The sequence below is a fragment of the Stegostoma tigrinum genome, chromosome 8, assembly GCF_030684315.1.
Source record: "Stegostoma tigrinum isolate sSteTig4 chromosome 8, sSteTig4.hap1, whole genome shotgun sequence".
Taxonomy (NCBI): domain Eukaryota; kingdom Metazoa; phylum Chordata; class Chondrichthyes; order Orectolobiformes; family Stegostomatidae; genus Stegostoma; species Stegostoma tigrinum.
In genome coordinates, this window is record NC_081361.1 from 14808470 (window position 1) to 14834227 (window position 25758).

Sequence of the window (25758 nt, forward strand, 5' to 3'; positions counted from 1 at the left end):
ATTCTTTAAAGTATGCCACGTATTCATGACCTCCAACAAAAATGAAAGTACAACTTCTTCAATGCAATCATCTTTTACACCTCATTCCAACAGCAATGTGCATTGTGATTTATTCATTTTTGTTTTGCAGACCCAGCTAAAGTATTATTGCCACCAGCTGATAGCTCTTTGCATCGAGGTCTGTGCTGAGGATTTTAAATATCAGATAAAGTTTGGTGTTCTCAGCTAAATAAAGCAGGTCAATGGAAAAAATCAACTTTTATTTATAATTAGTACTCCTCTCCTTGAGGCTTTTGCTGTAATATCAACTATGAGAACACTAATTAAGCACAGGACAGGCTTGTGTTTAGGACTAGGATGTTGAGGAAAGTCTGAAGAAAGAAATTGCTGTGCAAATGACCAGATAGATGTTCTCGCAGGTCTGGTCTTTTGGTCGATATTATTGTTACAATTTTCACCCAAGCCCACCAGACAGAGTACAGGAAGGTGTTAGACAGCTTAGTGGCATAGTGTAAAGACAACAATATCTCCCTCAATGCTAGCAAAATGCACAAGTTGGTCATGGGCTTCAGGGAGCAGAGGAGGACATACCCCTGTCTGTACCAAATGGCATAGAGGTGGAGGCAGTCAAGAACATCTAGTTCCTAAAAGTAAATACCACCAATAATCCATCATGGCACATCCACGTCGATGTTACAGTCCTTAGAAGACAAAGGAAATTCTGCATGTCTGCAATGACTCATCAATTTTTATAGTTGTACCACAGAAAGCATCCTGTCCGGATGCATCACAGCTTGGTATGATAGCTGCTCTGCCCAAGACCCCAAGTAATTATAGAGAGATGAAAACGTCCATCAGGAAAACCAGCCTTCCTTCCATTGACTCCGTCTACACTTCCTGCTCCCTTGAGAAAATAACCAATGTTATCAAAGACCCTTCCGGTAATACTCTTTTCCACCCACTTCCATCGGGCATAAGACACAAAAAAGTTTGAAAACACACACCAACAGATTCAAGAACAGCTTCTTCCCCACTGTTATCAGACATATGAATGGACCTCTCATATGTTAGATTTGATCCTTCTCAGTATCTTCTCTGTAGTTGTAATACTATATTATGCACTCTGTTTTATTACACTGATGTCATTTCTTAAGGCATGGTCAGCACAAAAAACAATACTTTTCATGCATCTCTGTACATGTGATGATAATCAAATCAAATCAAATCAAATCAAATCCCCACCCCTGCTCCCAGAAAGACAAACCAATCCAGACAAACTTATCTCTCTTAGTTATTATGCTTAGGCTAACAATTTCAGATCGCTCAAGGAACTTGGTCATCATTACTGGCTATAGATTAGGTCCTTTGGTGAGCTGTCTTCCCCACTAGAAGTTTTCAGACTAACAAAATTATCGCAGGATACATTCTATCTACAGAACTTGCTGGAAAAGCTCAGATGTTGCTGAACCAGCTGAAGACAGAAATTAGAATTAATATTTTGAATCTACTGACCTTTCCTCAGACTGATGTTAGCTTTAAATGATTTTTTTTAATAATGCAGAGGAAAGGTTTTGGTTGGGGCTGGTGGGTGGTGGTGGGGTAAGGAGTAAACGATAGGTGGGGATAGAGCCCAATGAGAGAGAAGAACAGTTGGACAGACAGAGGAATGGATAATGATCAGCCTAGGAGAATAAATAGCTATTCATGGGACTATTAGTGATTAACAATGGGTTGTGTAGAATAGCAGACCATGTAGTAACAAGGCCTGGTGTGTGGCTGTTGGGTTAAAGACATGTGAGAAGGTGCCTCTAGCCCTAACAACTGTTGAACTCGACATTGAGTCCAGAAGGCTATAGAGTTTCTTAGTGGAAAATGAAGTGCTGTTCTTCCAGCTTGCACTGAGATTTGCTGGAGCACTGCAGCAAACCTGAGACAGAGATGTTGGACGGGGTTCCTTGAAGAAGGTCTGCTATTACACACGATCCATTGTTAGCCATTAATAGCCCATATATGTAGCTATTTATCCTCCTAGGCTGATCGTTATCTCCTCCTTCACTTGTTCAACTGTACTTCTCTATCTTTGGGCTCTGTGTCTACCTACGTTTACTATTTATCCCCTTCTCCCATCCTACCTTCTGGATTGAAACTACCTTTTTCCTGTCTACCATCAATTCCGAGGAAGAGTCACCAGACCCAAAACGTTAAACTTTGATTTTTCTTTACACATGCTCCCAGACCTGCTGAGCTTTTCCAGCAATTTCTGGTTTTGTTTCTGATTTCCAGCACCTGCAGTTTTTTCAACTTTTATACATTATATTTACATGTATATTAATCGCAGAAACAATTGATCTAAATTATGGTATTAGCACATAGAACCCAAACTTGACAAACTTAACAGCCATCAGATATTGGTGAGTGATAATGGGAACTGCAGACGCTGGAGAATCCAAGACAACAAAATGTGAGGCTGGATGAACACAGCAGGCCCAGCAGCATCTCAGGAGCACAAAAGCTGACGTTTTCGGGCCTAGACCCTTCATCAGAGAGGGTCTAGGCCCGAAACGTCAGCTTTTGTGCCCCTGAGATGCTGCTGGGCCTGCTGTGTTCATTCAGCCTCACATTTCGTCAGCCATCAAATATTGTTATCTGAACAAAGAACAACACAGCACAGAAACAGGCCCTTTGGCCTTCCAAGCCTGTGCTGACATATTTTGCACTTCCATACTAAAACTACACATTTTGCCCTTCCGTACTAAACCTCTGCTTGTGAATTCTTGAGGAACTAAGTGTGAGACCACAACATTTTAACACTTATTTTAGAAGAGTCATTTCGGGATTATATGCTGACATGGTACTCATTACTATAGAGTATATGGTCAATTAAAACTATCTTGGGACAAAAACAGAAGTTGCTGGAAAAGCTCAGCAGGTCACCGGACCCAAAATGTTAACTCTGATCTTTTCTCCACAGATGCTGCCAGAGTTGTGGAACTTTTTCCACCGACTTCTGCTTTTGTTCCTGATTTACAGAGACTGCAGTTCTTTTGGTTTTTATTCTGGGAAAGTGCTACTTTAGGCAGATGTGAAGATTATGTTTAAGTTTAAAGAACACAATGGATATTCAAGAAAATACATCAAGGGGTTTATACTCACAGCGATGTGTAATATCTTCATCATATGGGGTGTCTCTATTTTAAACATGGCAGAAGTCTTTTAGCAAGACTTTGACCCAATGTGAAGACAAAACATGGACCCTCTGGTCTGCCTTCGCTGACCCACAAACAAAATGTTTTAAAGCAACAGCGATCGGTGGGTCTAGAAAAGAGCTGCTATTGGTTATTGTTACATTTTGTGAAAGACAAAATTCTTGGTGGAGCACCATAATCCCTTTTCAAAATATCCTGTAAACAACCGGTGCAGGCCCATTCACATCTGTTGGATAGCACTGCTATTTAAGAGCTTATCCCTAAAATGACTGCAGGTTCTTATGCTGCTTAGCTCCACTTTACATTTGACATAGTCCAGCAGGTTAATTTGGTAATTTTCTTTGCAGGGTACTTCACGATCCTGTTTGGCGAAAGAGAGGTGCACACGTGAGTGGATGGAGGAGGGAATGAGCCAAGTTTTCTACCTCAAGGGCGACAAGGAAAATATTAGGAATGGTACTTTATGAATGGTTATGCCCGAGGTGCAGTGTATTAACACCCGGTAATGCTTAAATAAATTAATGTCTGTTTCAAATATGGAGTCACTTTCAAACTACAAACTTAGAGTTCAAAGGGACTTCAGATATTATTACAACAATATAAACTATAGATCTAATCCAGGCAAAATTAGATTGAGGTACAATGACAGAGACCCAATGGGCCATGCTTTCCCTCTTTGACCACTTACCTGACTTCAACTGCGTCCTCCATCACTGTCATGTCTGTCTTGCATTTGGCTGATGGGTTAATGGCAAGTTCTGCTGGGGGAATGACGAAGCTTTTACTCAGAGGTAGCCACATTCCTTCCCCAAGCGTGTAGGTGAACCTATGAGAGAAAGGAAAACACTTGTGCTTAGGAAGTGCAATTGTGACTGAGAACAGCAGGTCGAGTAAACATGGATGTCACATTAGAGGCTGAGGGTTACACTAGGGAAACAGGCCCACTCAACAGCTAAACATTTCTCGGGTCGTGGAAACTATGGACACATAGTCTTATGTCTGCTGTCTTCTCATCATGTTATCAATCTGCACAATACTTACCACTTGCTATCAGAACCTGGTTCCTTCATTCATGTCATTGTTACCAAATTGTTAAATTCAAGCCCTAAAGCCAAAGTTTGACCTAAAAAAATTTCCTAAGACATCGAGAAAGATTAATCATCACTTAATGGAATTACGCTTTTCTTTTGAAGTGCAGAATCTCTTGGCTGAATGAGTTCCTGCCATCCTTTTTGACATTGTACAGCAAACTCAGTAGATACCTCTCAACCTTCATTCCTTGGTCAATCTACTGAATCAGCCCTGCTGTCAATCTGCCCATTTCCTTCACTCCAGCTGCAATCTGTCAGCAGGGTCTTGCTCATAACATGTACCTCACTGTTGTCCATTATTAAGCCTTCTATCAATCTCCCTGGGCTACTTTGGGAGATGTTTATCAGACCTATGATTGTCACCTGAACACTGAATTAATGGCATTTAATAATTTTCAAATACCTTTCCTGGTATCCTGACGATGTCATGTTGTAACTTCCAGCAAATGTTGTTTGCATTAACAGAATAGCTCACTCATCCTGCTGTCAAATTCAATGATACCCATCCGAAGTCTTTTAGGATACTTCACCAACTCAAACACATTTCTAGCTAGTCCCTGTTAACCTCTGATAACGTTTTGAGTCAACTCATTGGGTTCTTTAATTTATCTGATGCCAAACTGTAGATAATGCGGCATGCCCGGTATCCATTTCTTTTCCCAAAGCACCTTCTCATCATACCTGGCCCCTATACCCTCTCTCCTCAACATCTAAGGCCCCAACTTCTGCCAGGTGACACAACAATTTATGAGCATTTCTTTCAATCTAACCTGCTGTACTCATTGTGAGCAATGTGGTCACCTCTACATCTGGGAGACCAACCTCAGATTGGGCAATCACCTTGCAGGCCACCATTGTTGGCACTATAAGCTAGAACATCAGTTTCTGGTGGCATGTCATTTTATTGCTCCACCTTGCTCTGTCCTTGCCGACTGAAGAACAATGCTTCATCCATCAATTAGGTACTTGATTGCTGCCCAGACTCATCACTTAGCTCTGCAATTTCTGCTCCCGTTTTGTTGCCTAGTCTTCGTTTTTGTTTTGGTTTGCTCCCCTCCTTGCTTTCAGTCAGTAGTACACCTGCTAATGGTCTTTGATGCGAGGTTAGCACAGAAGGTTGACATCAGACAGACACTATCCTTGTGGCACATCTCTCATGACTTACTCAGAATACGTTTCTCCACTTTAATGCTGCATTTTGGGGTACTTGGGCCCCTTTCATTATAAAGCTGCTGCCCTAGATGTTTTGTGCAAAGGAACAAAAATCCACCTAATGGATTGAACCAAGGTTTTTCTTTGTGGTCTTAGCACGCACTTGGACTCTTGCAGCATCTCCACACTGGCTTGCCTTTTTGCACTATCCTGCCTCATCCAGAACATGGAGGTTCTCAAAACCTTTGCCTTGCCTTGTTTCTGAATGATGACACAGAGCCAGGCAGCTTGTTCGGGTTATGAGCAGCAATCAGACAAAAGGATGCACATGTTGCTACATCAGTATCACACCTGCCCCAGGTATCAGCAGCAAATACAGTAAATACACTGCACTTGCTTCAACCAAATGGCCATTGCTCCAAGTGTAAGGGGAGTAAGCCTCAGTGAAGATAAGTGGTCCTGCACAAATCAGTTAAATACAACATCCAATCCCACTTCAAGGGCACGAGCCCATCAGTCGGCCACTTAACGGTGGTTGGAATCAGGGACTCGGTATCACTGCAGTCAGAGAGTGGACCATAGTCAGTCCTGCAGGTCCAATGCATCCTGCAGTGAGGATTCAGGGTCAGTTGGTCAGGGAGTTGTTCTGAGATCGTTCAGGGGTTTGCTCACTCATTAGTTGGTCTACCTTTCCAAATCAGTCAGAAGTTAGCCGTGGTCAGTCTAGGGAATCTGCTCACAATAGATAAAAAGGAGGTTAGCAGGGACCACCACTGTGGTAGGGTTGCTGAGTAAGTCAGTTGTGGTGATTGGAGGTAGCATGTTGGGTGAAGTGGAGACATTTCACCATACAAGAGTGGGGAGACACAAAGGAGGGTATTAGAGGAAATGGGTTGTGCCATCAATGACCACAACCACCCTTGTTTCAGGAACAGTGCATCATGATTGCTAATGACAGTCATTTGGGAACACATAAAAGCTCAGAACAGATGGGGGTCAACAGGGAGTGCAAGAAAGGAAGGAATGTGGAGTTTTGGTGGAGAGGAGTGGATGGTCTTTGATTACCTGGCTGAGCCAGTAACTTTGAGTGTGAAACGCAACCTGCATTACCTTCCAGTCCCATGCAAATTGTAACTGTGTATTGGAAGTAAGGAATGGCTGTGACCACAGCCTCAGGGTGACATTTTTCCATGTCTGTGCACATGGGCTTGGTGTGTGGATCAAGTGTGAACCGGGGTAATCACGTTAATTAGACACTTACACAGGAAAAGCAAAATACTGCAGATGATGGAAACCTGAAACAAACTTGGGCAATGCAGAAGAAACTTCTGCACCTGTGCAGAAAGTTAACATTTCAAATCTGGTCTGCCTCACCTGCCGAAGAGATGTATTTTATCAAGAAGATAATTCGGAAGTTGAGTCATACTGGACACAAAACGTTACCTCTGTTTCTCTCTCCATAGATGCTGCCAGACCTGCTGAATTTCTCCAGCACTCCTTGAGTTTGTTACTTCCACAATACAGTGTGAACTAATCTATAATCACCGAACCTAGCATGTGAAATGCATGCAGCACCCAACTGTGTGAGATATAAACCATGGACACAATAATCTTGACCATATCATTGATCATTGTGAATTAATCATGGTCATCACTGTGAAGCAGAAGTAATTGCAGGCAATTTTAAAAGGTTATCTGTGGGCCACTATTCATAAAAGCAACCCAACATCTCATAGTCTGCACAGAGGCAAGGAGCTGATGTGTTCTTATCCTGAACTGGAAATATTCACTAACATGTCTTGTATACAATTCTGCCTTTCTTGGGTGATAAGGGGTTGGGGGTTGATGGCGGCAGGGGAGAGATATAAATACTCGTACAACACTTAGAATTATCTACTCTATCTGTGCAGCATGGCTGGTGCTGCTTTTATTGGAGTAAGCATAGAATGGTACAGAATCCCTACAGTGCAGAAACAGGCCCTTCGGCCCAACAAATCCATACAAACCCTCGGAGCATCCTACCCAGACCCATTCCCCTATAACCCACCGAATCCACACATCCCTGAACACCACAGGCAATTTAGCATGGCCAATCCACCTAACTGGCACATCTTTGGACTGAAGGAGGAAACCCACTCATGGGAAGAACATGCAAACTTCACACAGACAGTCGCCTGAGGGTGGAACTGAACCTGGGTCTCTGGCACTGTGAGACAGCAATGCTAACCACTGAGCCACTGAGTCACCCCAAGGGTGTCAAGGTAAAATGTACACCTACAGCCCTTCTTATCTGAGGCCCCCATGTCCAACAGTATTGACAACTATGCTACACCATCATTTCTGCAAATGCAAACTGCTTACATTAAACAGAACCTCTCCACTTTGCAATGCTCCCCACACAGGTTCATTGCAACTGTGACCAATGGATCCACGAACAGCCGGGCTCATTGTCATTGTGGTTGCAGAGAAATGGAGGAGGAACAGATGCACCAGCCAGCCCAAGGCCCTTGCAGCAACTTCTGTTTCATGTCAATTTGACTCCATCTGAAGAGGTGACAGCTGAAGGTCCCCTCAGGTGCAGGAGCTACAGCAGACTCAGATTTTGTTGCCCTCGATGCCAGACAAGCGAGGAACAGTATCACTGTGGACTCAGGATGCCCTGGGACACTGTCACAAACTGGAACAACTGCTGGTGTGGGACCTGCAAACTGAAGGGGTGCATGGCCCTCCCATCCTAGTGGTCTCCAAGGTGACAACTATGCTAAAACTTTATGCACTTGGTCTAACTATTCCCGAGTAGCTACTTGCTCAATTTTATTGGAATTCTCCACATTAAATGAAGACATGCAGCGGGTTCCAAGTGTAGTGGAGTTGCCTGGTGGAAAATTCAATTTTCTGAGCAATTTCTACACAGACTCCTACAATGGGGGTTTTGTAGCATCTCCATGGAGAAATCCCACCTTCATGAGAATGAAAGCCATCAGGCCAATGGAAAATCTGGGTCATTGTTTATCATATCTTCCAAATTTAATTGTATATGTTTTGCTTTCTCAAGATACGTTTATCTCTAAGTGATAGCAGTTCTGCAGCAGTTCATGCTGTCTTGGAGACTTTTCCTTCATTTGCAGCTGAAATGGAGGGTTCACCCTTTCACGGGTAAAATGCCTTTATCCCAGCTTTTATGAACAATCAACTGCCTTTTCATTAGCTTGAATGACGACTCCCTTAATTTCTTCAGGACAGTAAGAACCACAGATGCTGGAGTCAGACATAACACTGTGTGGAGCTGGAAGAGCACTGCAGGCCAGGCTGCATCAGAGGAGCAGGAAAGCTGACATTTTGGGTTGGGACCCTTCTTCAGAAAATTTCTAAAGAAGGGTCCCAAACGGAAATGCCAACCTTCCCTCTCCTCTGATGCTGCCTGGCCTGCTGTGTTCCTCCAGCTCCACACTGTGTTATCTCCTACTTTCTTTCTTTGTTAGTACAGGTCTGCTTATGCTTTGAAAGTTAACAGTTTATTTACTGGCACCTTGATGCCTCTGTGTCTGCGGCCTCAGATTGATAATTCTTTTGTGGCACTTTACTTCTATTTCGGGAACCTTGTGATGCCCGCTTGCATGGGACGCAATGCTTGAGCTGACTTTTATGGATTTTTTTTAACTCCTCCCTTTTCCAGCCTGCATTTCTGAGCCATTTTATCATTTCCACCAGGAGCTTTAAGCTTTGCTCATGGATCCTTCTCCACTCAATTTTGAATTTCCACTAGAACTCTTGATCCTTCCCAGCAGCCTGGATCTCCTTGTGGAGATAGTAACTCTCCTTCTCCAGACAGCTGCTAACTCTCCCATCATAGCGGGTTGGAAATGCTGTTACCATTCACTGAAGTGCTCTTGCTCAGTGAGGATTGTTAGAAGGGACCTCTTACGTAGGGATCTTAAGTCTTCAGCTCTTTCATGCCTTGCTGTAGAAGGTGGTGACTTTAAACTGAGTCTGCAAATCTCACGTTGCTGCTCACTATGAACTCTGTGGGCAACTAAAATCAAAACCACACTTGTTTATTGCCAGGTTGTATGAGCATCACAGTTCACCATGTGATATGAGCTGCTGCAGGTGATAAAGATTGTCACTACCATTGTCTTATTTATACATGGGATGAGGGCATCACTGGCTAGGCCAGCATTTATTGCTCATTCTTAATTGCCCAGAGTCAACCACCTTGCTGTGGGTCTGGAGTCACATGCAGGCGAGACCAGGTGAGGAGAGCAGTGTTCTTCCCTGAAGGACATGAGTGAGACAGATGGGTTTTATCTCCCCACAGTCGACAATGGATTCTTGGTCATCATTAGACTCTTAATTCCAGGCATTTTATTGGATTCAAATTCCATCATCTGCTGTGGAGAGATTTGAACCCAGGTCCCTTAAGCATTACCCGGGTCTCTGGAGTAACGTTCTTGTCATAATACCACTAGGTTGTTGTCTCCCCTTCAAGTGTAAAGAACTATAGATCCAGTGGTGGGAAAGGAAAACCACTTGCGTTAGCAGCCGGTGCTTATGGCATGCCTCAATAATAACCCTTTCAGAATGCTATACAATGTATATCATGCACTGAATTTATTTTGAGTGTTTTACTTCTCAATATAAATATATATGCTTTTTGTTTTTCAAAACAATAGTCTCTTTTGTGACCGTTGCTGAAACTTAATGCTTATTCATTATGAAATGTTATTAAATACTGAATTTATATAATTCGAAGACATATTAAATTGTACAATGGAGAATTGTCTCTTCTAAAGCTCAGCTTGATATACTTGATTGTAGATCATTTGAAATGAATACTTCAGGGCAGGCTGATTAAATAGATTACAAGAATACACCAAACAGACTTCAGTGGAGCAAAGAGAATTAATTGAGAGAGGACAGTTATACCTGGCACCTGTAATTGTGATTTACAGTCCAATCTCTGACAATATTACTTTCATCTTTCATTCTCATTGATTTTCCCTGTCTAAGAGGACAGCGAGCTTTCATGCTGACTGGAAAGACACAGAGAGAGAGAGAGAGAGAGAGAGAGAGAGAGAGAGAGAGATAGTGGGGGTGGGTAGAGAGGGAGAAACGCACTAACAAAGACAGTGTGGAAATGCAGATAGGCAGAATAGGAGAAAGAGACAGTAAAAGAGATTGACTCTGTGGTAATAAACCAATTGAGGAAAGCCACGCACACACTGTGGTTAGTTTAACCCATTATGACTTTTCTCACTATGTGGAATTGCAGGTTTGCCTGTCTATATGTGTATAATAGATTCCATCCAAAATAACAAAAATAAATAAGGCAGACACATTTGCATACAGTAAAACTGGGCCTCACGTACCCAAATTATATTGATCTTATGCAGGCTCAGGAATACTGGCATAATTTATCCTTCTCCACAAATGAATCTCAGAGATGCCCTTTGATCCAGTCTCCTTTTCAATCTGGATACTACAAGCAAAACGGTTCTAACATTCAATATCCACAGCTGCAGAATGGACTAAGGCAGGGTTTGTTACCATGACAAAGGTGGAAGGAAACTGTCCCCGACCTCAGCTGGACCCATGAATGAGGAGAGTCTCATTTCTAACCAGGCTTCCAGAGCAATGCATCAGGATGTTGAAATAATGGTAGCACCCCCTCCTTAGCCTTTAGGCTATAGTTATGCTGAACCTGAACTTTGTGCTGGCGTAACTTCACTTTAACACTCCTGAAAAGAAGTTGCAAAATCACAAGCGAAACAACCAAAGATTTGTCCACCTCATTCCCCTAATCCTCAACCCAGAACAAATAGTCATTCTGTGGTGGCACCTTCCCTTGCTCTCGAATCCGATTTTGGAAAAGTGCACAGACCAAATTTCAAGATTGATTAATGACTAATTTTCCCTTAGCCAGACCAAAGAAGTAAAAATTATTGTACTGTTTGTAATGCTACACCGGAATAGATCCTGGACTTGCTTAGAGCCATCAGAACTGCAGCAGAGTGGATATCATTTTCTTGTTTACTCATTTTCCTGAACTTGCCTCTCGCTGCAGATGGATAACAGATTTAAAGTAGGCTTTCCCTTCTGGTTGAAATTCTAATATGCTGCAAAGCAGTCACCATGTAGCTGAAGCAAGGACCAAACAGCTGCAAGGACCCACTCACTCCACTCCAACACCCACACTGAGATCTGTTCACCATAAACAAATGGAGTGTTCAAATCAATAGATAAACCAACTGCTGGAGCATTAAGTAGTGAAACAAAGGGCACATAACAAGGAAACTACTGAACATCAGATGATAGCAAGAACTGGGAAGGGTTAAGGAGAAACCAGCCAGTGGATTTGGGAAGAGGCAGGAGATGAGGGGGTATAGAGATGGGTGGGGGTTGTTGGTAATTCCTGCTTTCGGTCGAAGGCCCCAAACCAAACAGGCCTCTTGATGCAAAGCATGTTATTCCGAGAGCATTAACCTCACATGCAGACTTGGGATCAATGGCCTTTCTTGCTGGAAATGTGGCATGAAATTAAGGAAGGCATCAACTCACAGCTGCAACACAATGCCTGAAGCACATTTACATAGGACATCCTGATGAAGGTGGGCAGTCCACAGACACCCTGCAACAGCAATCATATTGTTAGGAGAAGGTTCAGAGGGCTGTTGTTCCCTCCTGAATGGCAGAGATGTATATTTTCTACCAACCAAACCAATGAAAACCTCAGGGACTTAACTGAAAATGATTGATCCTCTTAACCTGACTGAGCTTGAAGCTATGCAGCACCAATGCCTGTCAAAAATGGCTGCAGATGTCACTGTTCGTCAATCTCGCTTCCTGAAATGCTGGCACAGGACAAAGTGTCTAGTCACTACAAATTATTCAGTTTGCGTCAGTGCTCAATGTTTTTTCAACCTTTTAGCTTTGGCAATAATGAGTGTTCTGTCAGTCTCAGCAGTTGCTGGTAACAGGTATGCTTCAGCTAACCCACCTCCATTTATCTCTGCCTCACTGCAAGCTTAACGTCCAAGTTTATGGCATGGCAATATCAGGGGCCTCACTCGGATCGATTTGAATAACCACCATCGGAGAAACTGGAAGGCAGATGATGGAAAAGTAATTTTAAACTGACTGCCACCACTATAGAGTGGAAACGCATCCTGCTCAACTGAACGAAGCTTAGAAAACAAAAAAGTGGTCCAGTGAAATGGTGCCTCAGCAATGCCAAGAAATTCAGTTTATCTTATGGTAGTGGTTCTTAACTATATTTAACTATTCTTTTCATGACTGTAGAGGTACTTTGGGACTTACAGACATGAATGATATCACAATCATCAGATCTAAAGATCTGGTCATCCACTGAATTTGAGAGTATTAACTGCTGGCATTGCACATGCAGTTAGTATCCGAAATCCTATTCACATTTTATTGGCTTTATAGAGGAAATATGAAAAGACAAAGCTTCACAATCTGCTCAACTTATTTTGACTATGCCCTAGTAAAATATCTATAAGAAACACCTATTGCTACAGCACTTAGGTATCCAACCATTCTCACAATAAACAATAGGTACAGGAGTAGGCCATTCGGCCCTTTGAGCCAGCACCGCCATTCATTATGGTCATGGCTGATCATCCACAATCAGTATCCTGTTCCTGCCTTATCCCCATAACCCTTGATTCCACTATCTTTAAGAGCACTATCCATCTCTTTCTTGAAAGTATCCAGAGACTTGGCCTCCACTGCCTTCTGGGGCTGAGCATTCCATATATCCACCACTCTCCGGGTGAAGACGATTCTCCTCAACTCTGTTCTAAATGGCCTACCCCGTATTTTTAAGCTGTGTCCTCTGGTTCTGGACTCCCCCATCAGCGGAAACATGCTTCCTGCTTCCAAAGTGTCCAATCCCTTAATAATCTTATACGGCTCAATCAGATCCCCTCTCATCCTTCTAAACTCAAGTGTATAGAAGACCAGTCACTCCAATCTTTCAACATATGATATTCCTGCCATTCCGGGAATTGACCTCGTGAACCTACGCTGCACTCCCTCAATAGCCAGAATGTCATTCCTCAAATTTGGAGACCAAAATTGCACACAATACTCCAGGTGCAGTCTCACTAGGGCCCTGTACAGCTGCAGAAGGACCTCTTTGCTCCTATACTCAATCCCTCTTGTTATGAAGGCCAGCAACCCATTAGCTTTCTTCACCGCCTGCTGTACCTGCAAGCTTGCTTTCATTGACTGATGTACAAGAACACCCAGATCTCGTTGTACTTCCCTTTTACCTAACTTGACTCCATTTAGATAGCAATTTGCCTTCCTGTTCTTGCTACCAAAGTGGATAACCACACATTTATCCACATTAAACTGCACCTGCCATGCATCTGTCCACTCACCTAGCCTGTCCAAGTCACCCTCATAACGTCTTCCTCACATTTCACCCTGCCACCCAGCTTTGTGTCATCAGCAAATTTGCGAATATTACTTTTAATGCCTTCATCTATATCATTAATGTATATTGTAAATACCTGCGGTCCCAGCACCAAACCTTATGGAACCCCACTGGCACCGCCTGCCATTCTGAAAGGGACCCGTTTATCACTACTTTTTGCTTCCTGTCAGCCAGCCAATTTTCAATCCAAGCCAGTAGTTTTCCCCCAATACCATGCACCCTAATTTTGCTCAATAATCTCCTATGCGGGACTTTATCAAAGGCTTTCTGAAAGTCCAGGTATACCGCATCCACTGGCTCTCCCTTGTCCATCTTCATAGTTACATCCTCAAAAAATTCCAGAAGATTCGTCAAGCACGATTTTCCCCTCGTAAATCCGTGCTGACTCTGACCTATCCTGTTACTGCTATCCAAATGATTCGTAATTTCATCTTTTATAATTGACTCCAGCATCTTTCCCACCACTGACGTCAGGCTAACCGGTCTATAATTCACTGTTTTCTCTCTCCCTCCTTTCTTCAAAAGTGGGACAACATTAGCCACCCTCCAATCCACAGGAACTGATCCTGAATCTATAGAACATTGGAAAATAATTACTAATACATCCACGATTTCTACAGCTACCTCCTTAAGTACCCTGGGATGCAGACCATCAGGTCCCGGGGACCTATCAGCCTTCAGACCTAACAATCTATCCAACACCATTTCCTGCCTAATATAAATTCCCTTCAGTTCATCCATTACCCTAGGTCCTTCAGTCCTATTATACCTGGGAGATTACTTGTGTCTTCCCTAGTGAAGACAGATCCAAAGTACCTACTCAACTCTTCTGCCATTTCCTTGTTCCCCATAATAAATTTACCCATTTCTGTCTTCAAGGGCCCAATTTTAGTCTGAACCATTTTTTTTTCCTTTTCACATACCCTAAAAAAAAGCTTTTATTATCCTCCTTTATATTTTTGGCCAGTTTGCCTTCATACGTCATTTTTTCTCCACGTATTGCCTTTCTGGTCATCCTCTGTTGCTCTTTAAAAGTTTCCCAGTCCTCCGGCTTCCCGCTCATCTTTGCTATGTTATACTTCTTCTTCTTCATCTTTATACAGTCCTTAACTTCGCTTATCAGGCACGGCCGCCCCTGCCTCCCCTTAGGATCTTTCTTCCACTTTGGAATGAACTGATCCTGCACCTTCTGCATTATATCCAGAAATACCTGCCGTTGTTGTTCCAATGCCATACCTGATAGGGTATTGAACCACTGAACTTTGGCCAGCTCCTCCCTCATAGCTCCATAGTTTCCTTTGTTCAACTGCAATACTGACACTTCCGATCACTTATCTGATGTGCTGCATTGTAAATCAGTGCTGACTAAAAGTGTGACCATTAAGTCTTATCCAAGTATTAAAGATCCCAATGACCACACCATAATGCCATGAACTTAAGTCATAGAAAACAAGAAATCAAAAAAATTTGCTCCAGCAAAATTAATGTCACTGCAGATAAGGCAGGGACATACCTTTGGCAGCACTTTCCACAATTATTTGTAATTGCAATGACTTGTACGATTCATCAAATGTTAATATAGGGTCCTAGAATTTACAATATAGATGGAGGCTATACAACCCATCCTGAAGACGTACCAGTTTCCAGAATAGCTACCCAGCTAGTCCCATGCTTCAGTTCTATCTCCGTTGCCTTTGATATTCAAATGACTAATCTCACTGCCCTTCTGCTGCTGCTGGCTAAGCAAGAAGTAACTTTGTGAGGGATCTTAACCAGGGATGTGGGAGGGTGAGAGTTGATGCTCTTACTCATTTCAGTGACTATCCAGTGTGAGGATGGACCATCTGCACTGCATGACGCTTGAGTGCTGGATCACAATTTGTGCACTAACTTAACCTGCCTGACATTTTCACTTTGCAGTCTGTTTCAAAGCAGGTAGTGGTGACTGAGAAGTGTGGACTCGGACTCACGGGCCTCAGCGTGGACTCGGACTCCCGGTCCTCAGCGTGGACTCGGACTCCCGGGCCTCAGCGTGGACTCGGACTCCCGGGCCTCAGCGTGGACTCAGACTCCCGGGCCTCAGCATTGTCTCGGACTCCCTGGCCTCAGCGTTGTCTCAGACTCCCGGGCCTCAGCGTTGCCTCGGACTCCCAGGCCTCAGCGTGGTCTCAGACTCTCAGCACTATCAACCTCTGAGGTGAAGTCCGGTACAGCGTGGGTTGAAAGGACTGTCATTCCAAACTCTTATTTCTCAATTTTTCTAATTTATTGCGAGACATTTTATTTCTTTGTTTTTCTATTTTTCCCCACCATGCATTTGTACTTAAAAAGCTGTACCTAGATATATTGGCACCTAAGATCACGCCATAAGTGGTGACTTGTAAACTTTTCACTGTACTCACATAAATACATGTGACAATAAGCCTAATTCTAATTCTACAAAAGTCAACCACAGCTATTTCAAGGGCTTTCATAACCATATCCAGAGACATTTCATTCAGTGTAAAATGCTGTGCTTGTCAAATGGGACACGGTCTATGTGGAGAGCAAGTAGGGACGGGAGAGAGGGAGTGGACGGGATGTATGTGGAGAGTGAGGAGAGACGGGGGGAGAGGAAGTTGATGGGGTATGGACGTGGAAGAGGGAGTGGACAGGGTGTATGTGGAGAGCGAGTAAGTAGGGGGGAGGGAGTGGATGGGGTGTATGTGGAGACTGAGTGAGTAGGGGAGAGACAAACAGTTATTTTAACAACTAGGCTGCATCAGCACTCAGGCAGAAAGGAAATTGAATGTTGGACTTGAGAATTTGGGAGTAAACTTAGATCATAAGTGAGCCACGAAGAGCTGGCCAAATGGATACAAAACTGGCTTGATGGTAGGAGACAGAGGGTGGTGGTGGGGAGTTGCTTTTCAGGCTGGAGAGTTGTGACCAGTGGTGCTCCACAGGGATCAGTGGTGGGTCCACTGATGTTTGTCATTTATGTTTGAATGAGAATATAGGAAGGATGGTTGTCGCATTTTATAAATACCAACAAGGGTACGACTTACACAGGTTACGGTAGGGCCCTGTGTTGTTGATCAGGATCTGTGGAGAGAAATCAGATTTAATGTTTTGGATCAATTGACCCTTCCTCAGAACGAAGGTGTGGTGAAGAAGGTGTTTTGCACATTTACCTTTGTTGCTCAAAACAATGTGTACAAGGGTTGGAACATCATATTGTAGTTGCACAGGACACTGGTGAGACTATTCTTGGAGTTCTGTGGGCAGTTCTGGTCACCCTGCTACAGGAAGGATATTATTAAATTGGAAAGGGTGCAGAAAAGATTACAAGGAGTGACTAGGACTGGAGGGTTTGAGTTATAAGGAGAGTTTGGATAGACTGGGCCATTTTTTTCCCTTATTGCATTTGAGATTGAGGCGTAATCTTACAGAGGTTTATAAAATCATGAGGAGCATAGATAAAGTGAATAAGCAAGGCATCTTCCCTGAGTAGGGGAGTTCAAAACTAGAGGGCACAATTCGAAAAGGACCATAAGATCATAAGACCATAAGACCATAGGACATAGGAGTGGAAGTAAGGCCATTCGGCCCATCAAATCCACTTTGCCATTTAAATCATGGCTGATGGGCATTTCAACTCCACTTCCCTGCACTCTCCCTGTAGCCCTTCATTCCTTGTGAGATCAAGAATGTGTCAATCCCTGCCTTGAAGGCATCTTACGTCCTGGCCTCCACTGCACTCCGTGGCAATGAATTCCACAAGTCCACCACTCTCTGCCTGAGGAAATGTGGTCTCATTTCCGCTTTAAATTAACTCCCTCTAATTTTAAGGCTGTGCCCACAGGTCCTACTTTCCCCACCTAACGGAAACAACTTCCTCGCATCCACCCCTTCTAAGCCATACATTATCTTGTAAGTTTCTATTAGATCTCCCCTCAACCTTCTAAACTCTAATGAGTGCAATCCCAGGATCCTTAGCGGTTCATCATACTTTTAAACCTACCATTCCAGAGATCATCCATGTGAATCTCCGCTGGACACGCTCCAGGGCTAGTATGTCCATCCTGAGGTGTGGGACCCAAAATTGGACACAGTATTCCAAATGGGGCCTAACTAGAGCTTTATAAAATCTCAGAAGCACATCGCTGCTTTATATTCCAAACCCCTTGAGATAAACGACAACATTACATTCGCTTTCTTAATCACGGACTCTACCTGCAAGTTAACTTTTAGAGAATCTTGGACCACACTCCCAGATCCCTTTGTACTTCTGCTTTACAAATTTTCTCACCATTTAGAAAATAGTTCATGCCTGTATTCTTTTTCCAAAGTGCAAAACCTCACATTTACTCACATTGAATTTCATCAGCCATTTCCTGGACCGCTCTCCTAAACTGTCTAAATCTTTCTGCAGCTTCCCCACCTCCTCAGTACTACCTGCCTATCCACCTATCTTCATATCAAAGGAGAGAGGGTAAAGGTTTAAAAGGGACCTGAGGGCCATCTTTTTACACAGAGGGTGGCCCATATGTGCTATGAACTGTCAGAGGAAGTGGTAGATGTCGGCACAGTTACCACATTTCAAAGGCACTTGGAGAGGTACATGAATAGGAACACAGGGCAATGGGACAAGGTTAGTCTGGGAAACCTGGTTGGCATGCATAATTTGGACCAGAAGTTTTATTTCTATGCTGTATGACTACGGCTAGGTACATTTTTGGCAAGTTTCATGGAAGTTTCTCTCTGCAAAGTCTGGTGAGTTTTTTTCACATTCTCTTCCCAAAAGCAATACCTATACAGCTCGTCCCAATGCTCAATCTATTTCTCCCAATCGCCTTTGGTGGAAGTTCTCATCCAGATATTCCAGGATCCCTGGTGACCAGCACCATCTTTGAAGACCTGATATGAACCTTGTCAAGCATCAGCAATCTTGAGTTTCTCCTTTCCGTGCACATGTAAGGGAGAACATCCACAAACCAATGCACCTCTGGGCGCACAGGTGGCATTGCTAACACTGCATTGCATATATAGGTGTACACTTTTACATCCATCGTTACTGAAGAACGAAACCACCACAGTTTGTTTGTCCTTAGGTACCTGCTACCCTACTGTCTAAGTTAGCACCACTCTTTTCCCTCATACCCAGTGCAACGCAGTAGCTTCTCATTGTTCATTGTGGGACCAGCACCTTCAAAGGGCTGAAGATGTTCACTTATATTCAACAGCAGCAATAGGAAAGAAGTTGCATTTGCCTCTTGGAACAGCAACAGTCTACTTCCCCCTACAGCGCTACATATTGGCAGTGAATGAACGATCACTGCACTCAGAGTTGGTGGGAACTGCAGATGCTGGAGAATCCAAGATAACAAAGTGTGGGGCTGGATGAACACAGCAGGCCAAGCAGCATCTTAGGAGCACAAAAGCTGATGTTTCAGGCCTCTGGCAGCGTACGTCTAATAAGTTCTGGCCTGGCTTGTTGCACTTGGCACTGCTGAGATCTATCACACAGAAGATAAGGGGCACCCTGCTCAATGTCCTCATCTTTCACATCAGAAGACTGTTGCTGCCTTTCAAACTCTTTGGAGTCAGTCATGTGTCATGACTCACTGGGTCGTGCACTGGAAATCAAGCCTGCCTTTCCCGGGCTTGTCACAAAATTTAAAAATTTTAATGTGAGTGCTCAAAACTGCTCCATTTTCACTCTCAAGTTACTTTTCAAGAGACATTATTTGTTGCAAGTAATTAGACTCACATAAAGGGAGAATTATAAACCCTATAATTCAGCATATAAATAGTACAAATTAAAACTCCATTCCCCCTTACAAACTCACTCACGTATAAATACAAACATATGCAAACACAGGGAAAATATGGGCAGAGGAAAACTGGGAGGCAGTTTAGTGATTCCTAATCACTGGTTGCGAGTTGGTCCTCATGATTCTTACACTGGTCAGAATGTTGCTTCTCAGTCAATTTTCTCTGAATGCTTCAACTGGTTTGCAAAGAACCACAGTGTACCCCCTGAGTTGCAACGGCAGTGTATGCAGCCAGAAGAGAAGCTATAACAAGCAGACAGAGTCATCTCTCCCAAAAAGAACTTGATTTGGCATGCACAGCACTGTCAAAGGAACTGGGATCTTCAGGTCTTTGAAGAGAGCTTGTATTTTGAAAAGGTGACATGCGTGAAGAAATGAAACAAAGTCAGGCCCAGAGATGAACAACTCTCATTTGTAACAAACAAGATGGGTTAAGGTTAGGCCTCAACAATCTCTCAGGTCATGCTGCTATGCCATTATATTGTGATATTAACCACTGTCCGACTGATAAACTTATTAGTCTGCTGAAAGAAATGCAAAATTGAAATAACAAGGATGCCTGCTGAGAAAATACAGTTAAAAACTGAAAGAACCGTGGATGCTGTAAATCAGGAACAAAAACAAAGTTGCTAGAAAAGCTCAGAGATAATGGGAACTGCAGATGCTGGAGAATTCCAAGATAATAAAATGTGAGGCTGGATGAACACAGCAGGCCAAGCAGCATCTCAGGAGCACAAAAGCTGACGTTTCGGGCCTAGACCCTTCATCAGAAAAGCTCAGCAGGTCTGGCAGCATCTGTGAAGGAAAAAAACAGAGTTAACATTTCGGGTCAGGTGACCCTTCCTCAGAACTGCTGAGATCTATCACACAGACGATGAGGGACACCCTGCTCGATTTCCTTTATGAGGAAAGCATGGAAGAATCAAGTTTGGAAGCAACAAGAACATGGAAAAGACTTACAACAAGTAACTGTTGAAAGCAGGAGAAAAAGCAACATTACAGAATTGTGCAGAAAGTACAGTTGCTGTGCACATTGGAAGACATTTTCAGTGACAACTTGCATTTATATACATCTTTAACCTTATGAAGTACAACAAGATATCTTACAGGACTGTAGTCAGATGTTATTTATCACCAAAACAATAAAAGAACACAATTAAAACGTGGTGAAAGTTGTTTCTTTGTGAGCGTTTTAACGGTATGGGAGAAATAGAGAAGTGTAGTGGTTTCAGGAGTGAAGTCCTGAGTTTAGGGTCTTGACAGAGAGAGAGACACACAGACAGCGGGAGCACCAAAAATAAAGGAACCGCAAGAGGTCTAATTTGGACGAATAATGAACTCTTGAAGGATTGGAGATTTGAAGGAGTAGTGAGGTCTTAATTAATGAAGGGATTTGAACTTGAGAGTAAACATGATCTGGGCAAGATGTTGATAAATGAGGAGTTAATGCAGCCCATCAAAGAAAAGAGTGATAGATAAATGTAATTTTATGTGAATCAGGATTCGGACAGCAGGCCTTTGGTTCAGATTTATGAGGAAAGCATGGAAGAATCAAGTTTGGAAGCAAAAAATATATGGATAAGATTTACAGCAAGTAACTAGAAGTAGGGGGAAAAAGAGCAACGTATCAGAGGTGTATGCAAATGGCCTTTGTGATGCCGAGGATATAAGATTAAAAGCTCAGTTTAGCGGCAAATAGAACGCAGGCTGCAAACCATCAGTTGTGCTTGAAAGAGCGGTCAAGAGAAGGGAATGGAAATGCTAACAAGGGGACAGTCTGTATGGTAGAGCTGGAGACTGTGGCTGTGGGGTCCCCAATATTCAGCAATGAAATTATATCTCATCCAAAGATGGATGTCTGAAAAGCCGCCTTACAACACATGGGCAGAGGAGGGATTGCGTGATGGTGATTTACAGGCAGAACTGATCGGTACATATGGGTATTACAGACAGGTCTTTGTATGATACTGCCAAAGGAGCAGCACATAAATGAGAAGAGAAAGGGACTGATAATAGGGAAAGATCTTCAACAGTACCCAGCCACAATTCACCAAATACAGTATATTATCCACTCAGAAATGTTGACCTCAGGAGATGTACTCAGACTGATGAAGGTTACATGGCAATGTTTGTAGAGAGAATGATAAGGAGAAGAAGCCTGGAGTGAGAGATCAGAAAGCTGTTATTCCTGTGATGCCAAGTCGGCAGAGACGTTTTCCAATCCAGATATCAAGGCTCCAATATTCAAAGAAACATTGCAGGCAATGTATTGTGAACATTTACAAAAAAATCCAGGATACCGGGGTATAAGTTGGACATGTTCAAGAATCATACTGCAGCATCATCATATTTGAAAAGCCATTCAGCAAGCTCTTAAGTTATCGGTTTATTGGAGTCTGTGAATGAAATACTGTAGTTGGTAAATTAGAGCCTACAGTGAGCAATCTGTTGATTGGTCATCAGAGACGCCTATTTCTCTGAAAACCATGGACAACAGGCGTCTGCTCCTCTACTGCTGTTTTCACTCACTTTCAGCAGAGGTTTTGGCATTGTAATCTGGAGGCGCAGGTTAATGCTCTGGGCATATGGTTTAAAATTCCACATTGGCACCTGATGGAATTTAAATTCAATTCATAAATCTTGAATATAAAGCCAGTTTCAGTAATGGTCACCATACATGACAGGCAATGGCCTAATGGTATCATGAATGGACTGTTAATCCAGAGACTCAAGTAATATGCTAGGAACTTGCATTTAAATCCCTTCATTGGCGGATGGTGGAACTTGAAGTCAATAAACATCTGGGATGGGAGTTGAATGATGCCCATGAACCCATGGTCAATTGTTAAGAAAATCTCAGCTGGTTCACAAATGCCCTTTAGGTGTGGGAAATCTGCCTCCTTACCTGGCCTGGGCTATATTTGATTTGAGACCCATAGCAAAGTGGTTGACTCATAACTGCCACCTTCAATGACCAAGCCAACGACTCAGTCTAAGAGCAATTAGAGATAAGTAAAAAACTCCTGGTCTTACCAATGAAGCTCACAGCCCATCAAAGAATAAAGAAAATACGCTCATCTCTGATCCGGCTGTTTGCAGACACTGCTTTCTTCTTTGTTTGGCATGAAAATTAGCAGTCCTGCACAAATTATGGAAGTGCCTCCAGCAGATTTACACTGGAGTACGACCACACATCAAGTGAGACATTGGAAAGTTGTCCTAAAAATTTCTGTTGATAGCTCAGCAAAAATTCGGGTGTCCCATGAGCTTGGCTGTAACTGCTTCATTTTAGTAGTCCTCAAGTTTCAAACAGGGGTCATCAGCGACTGCTTCAGACTTGGTCACCAACTTAGCCAGTCAGATACATACCTTTGACTAGCCAGAATCAGTGAGATTGTGCATCATCTTGTAGGAAGAAGAGGAGTTGTATATGATTTAAATAGAGAAAAGCTTCAGAGGTTGAGGGGTGACATGATAGGTGATTATAAAATCATCAGAGGCCTGGATAGGGTGAATAGCCAAGGTCTTTTTCCTTGGGTAGGGGAGAACAAAACTAGAGGGCATAGGCTTAAGGTGAGAGGGCAAGGATTTAAAAGGGACCTGAGGTAGGCTCCTTCTACCAATGTCTGGAAACTTACTGAAATTACTACAAAATGGGTGATACGCACATAAACAGAATAGTGACCGGAATATCAGAGACCCTGTCCCACAAGTCGGACTTTCCCATCGGACTGGGGTCCATGAGATGCAGACATTCCCCATCGGTCCACATTCATGAGACCGGGGCCAGGGACTTTCCCAATTGGACTGGAGTTCGAGGATTGGTGCCATGGAAACTGTGAGAGAGTTCAGAGTGCTAGCATTACCCAGGTGACAGGGAGCGAGACTCCCTCGTTGAGTAGGTCTAATGTAGTAGAACACAGAACATAGAACATTACAGCACAGTACAGGCCCTTCGGCCCTCGATGTTGTGCCGACCTGCCATACGGATCTCAAGCCCATCTAACCGACACTATTCCATGCACGTCCATATGCTTGTCCAATGACGACTTAAATGTACCTAAAGTTGGCAAATCTACTATGTTGCAGGCAAAGCGTTCCATTCCCTTACTACTCTCTGAGTAAAGAAACTGCCTCTGACATCTGTCCTATATCTTTCACCCCTCAATTCAAAGCTATGCCCCCTCGTGCTCGCCGTCACCATCCTAGGAAAAAGGCTCTCCCTATCCACCCTATCTAACCCTCTGATTATTTTATATGTTTCAATTAAGTCACCTCTCAACCTTCTTCTCTCTCATGAAAATAGCCTCAAGTCCCTCAGCCTTTCCTCGTAAGACCTTCCCTCCATACCAGGCAACATCCTAGTTAATCTCCTCTGCACCCTTTCCAAAGCTTCCACATCCTTCTTATAATGCGGTGACCAGAACTGTACACAATACTCCAAGTGCGGCCGCACCAGAGTTTTGTACAGCTGCAGCATAACCTCATGGTTCTGGAACTCGATCCCTCTATTAATAAAAGCTAAAACACTGTATGCCTTCTTAACAGCCCTGTCAACCTGGGTGGCAACTTTCAAGGATCTGTGTACATGGACACCGAGATCTCTCTGCTCATCTACACTACCAAGAATCTTACCATTAGCCCTGTACTTTGCATTCCGGTTACTCCTACCAGAGTGCATCACCTCACACTTATCAGCATTAAACTCCATTTGCCACCTCTCAGCCCAGCTCTGCAGCTTATCTATGTCTCTCTGTAACCTACAGCATCCATCGTCGCTATCCACAACTCCACCGACCTTAATGTCGTCTGCAAATTTACTAACCCATCCTTCTACGCCCTCATCCAGGTAATTTATAAAAATGACAAACAGCAGTGGACCCAACACCAACCCTTGTGGTACACCATTAGTGACTGGTCTCTAAGATGAACATTTCCCATCAACTACCACCCTCTGTCTTCTTTCAGCAAGCCAATTTCTGATCCAAACTGCTATATCTCCCACAATTCCATTCCTCCGCATTTTGTACAATAGCCTAATGTGGGGAACCTCATCGAACGTCTTGCTGAAATCCATATACACCACATCAACTGGTTTACTCTCATCTACCTGTTTGGTCACCTTCTCAAAGAACTCAATAAGGTTTGTGAGGCACGACCTTCCCTTCACAAAACCGTGCTGACTATCCCTAATCTAGTAGTAGTGTAAGCTAATAGATTTGGTGATTGGTTTACAAATATCTAGAGCAGACTAAGATAATAAATTTGCTTTCTATCAAAGCACGTGTCTTCTGTATTCATTTGCAACAGGCTTCAAAGAATGTGTTCGGCACTTTCAGCCTAACAATACAGGAGCTTGACAGAGTAGATGCAGAGAGATTGGAGCCCCTTTGTGGGAGAGTCTAGAATCAGACAGCATAACTTCAGTGAAAGGTGCCACCCAGTTAAGGCCAAGATGGAGAGGAGTTCTGCTTCTCAGAAGGTGGTCAATGTATCGACCAGGGTTATAGAGGCTGGGTCATTAAGTGTATTTAAAACTGAGATGGACAGATTTTTATTCAAGAATGGGATCAAGGATAATGGGGAAAAGGCAGGAATGTGGTGTAGAGGATTATAAGACCATTCATGATCTTATTGAGTAGTGGGCGAGGCTCAATGGGCTGAATGGTCTATTTCTGCTCCTGAGTCTTATGGTTTTCTGTTAAAACAGAATAATTGGGAGGTCTTGTACAAATAGAATGAATTTTGATGCAGAATACATGGTTCTGAATTATACATCAGTGACAGACTCAGGAAAAGAAACCCTTCATTATTGACAAAATCAACTAAACTATTCGAAAGGCCATGTGTCAATACCAATTCTGTCAATGTAACCACATTCCTGTGGAAATCCAGGCTTCTTTCAAGTACAGTTCTTTCTCGTGAGCAAGGTGTGGAGGGAATGAAATGAAATAAGCTGTTCAGACAAATAAGGCTTTATTAATTTGTCTAATGCAGCAGAAGGCAGGCAGCTGGGCATGTGACAAATACAG

The 25758-nt window shown here is 43.1% G+C and overlaps 1 protein-coding gene across 1 annotated transcript in view; it reads right to left on the reverse strand.

Annotated features, from left to right (window-relative positions):
- The window catches only part of astn1 (astrotactin 1), a 1971124-nt gene that overhangs the window by 883152 nt on the left and 1062214 nt on the right, over positions 1 to 25758 (reverse strand). Inside the window, exon 10 of the mRNA XM_048538653.2 lies at positions 3895 to 4032. Coding sequence (XP_048394610.1) covers positions 3895 to 4032 — 138 coding nt within the window. The remainder of the gene's footprint in view (positions 1 to 3894; positions 4033 to 25758) is intronic.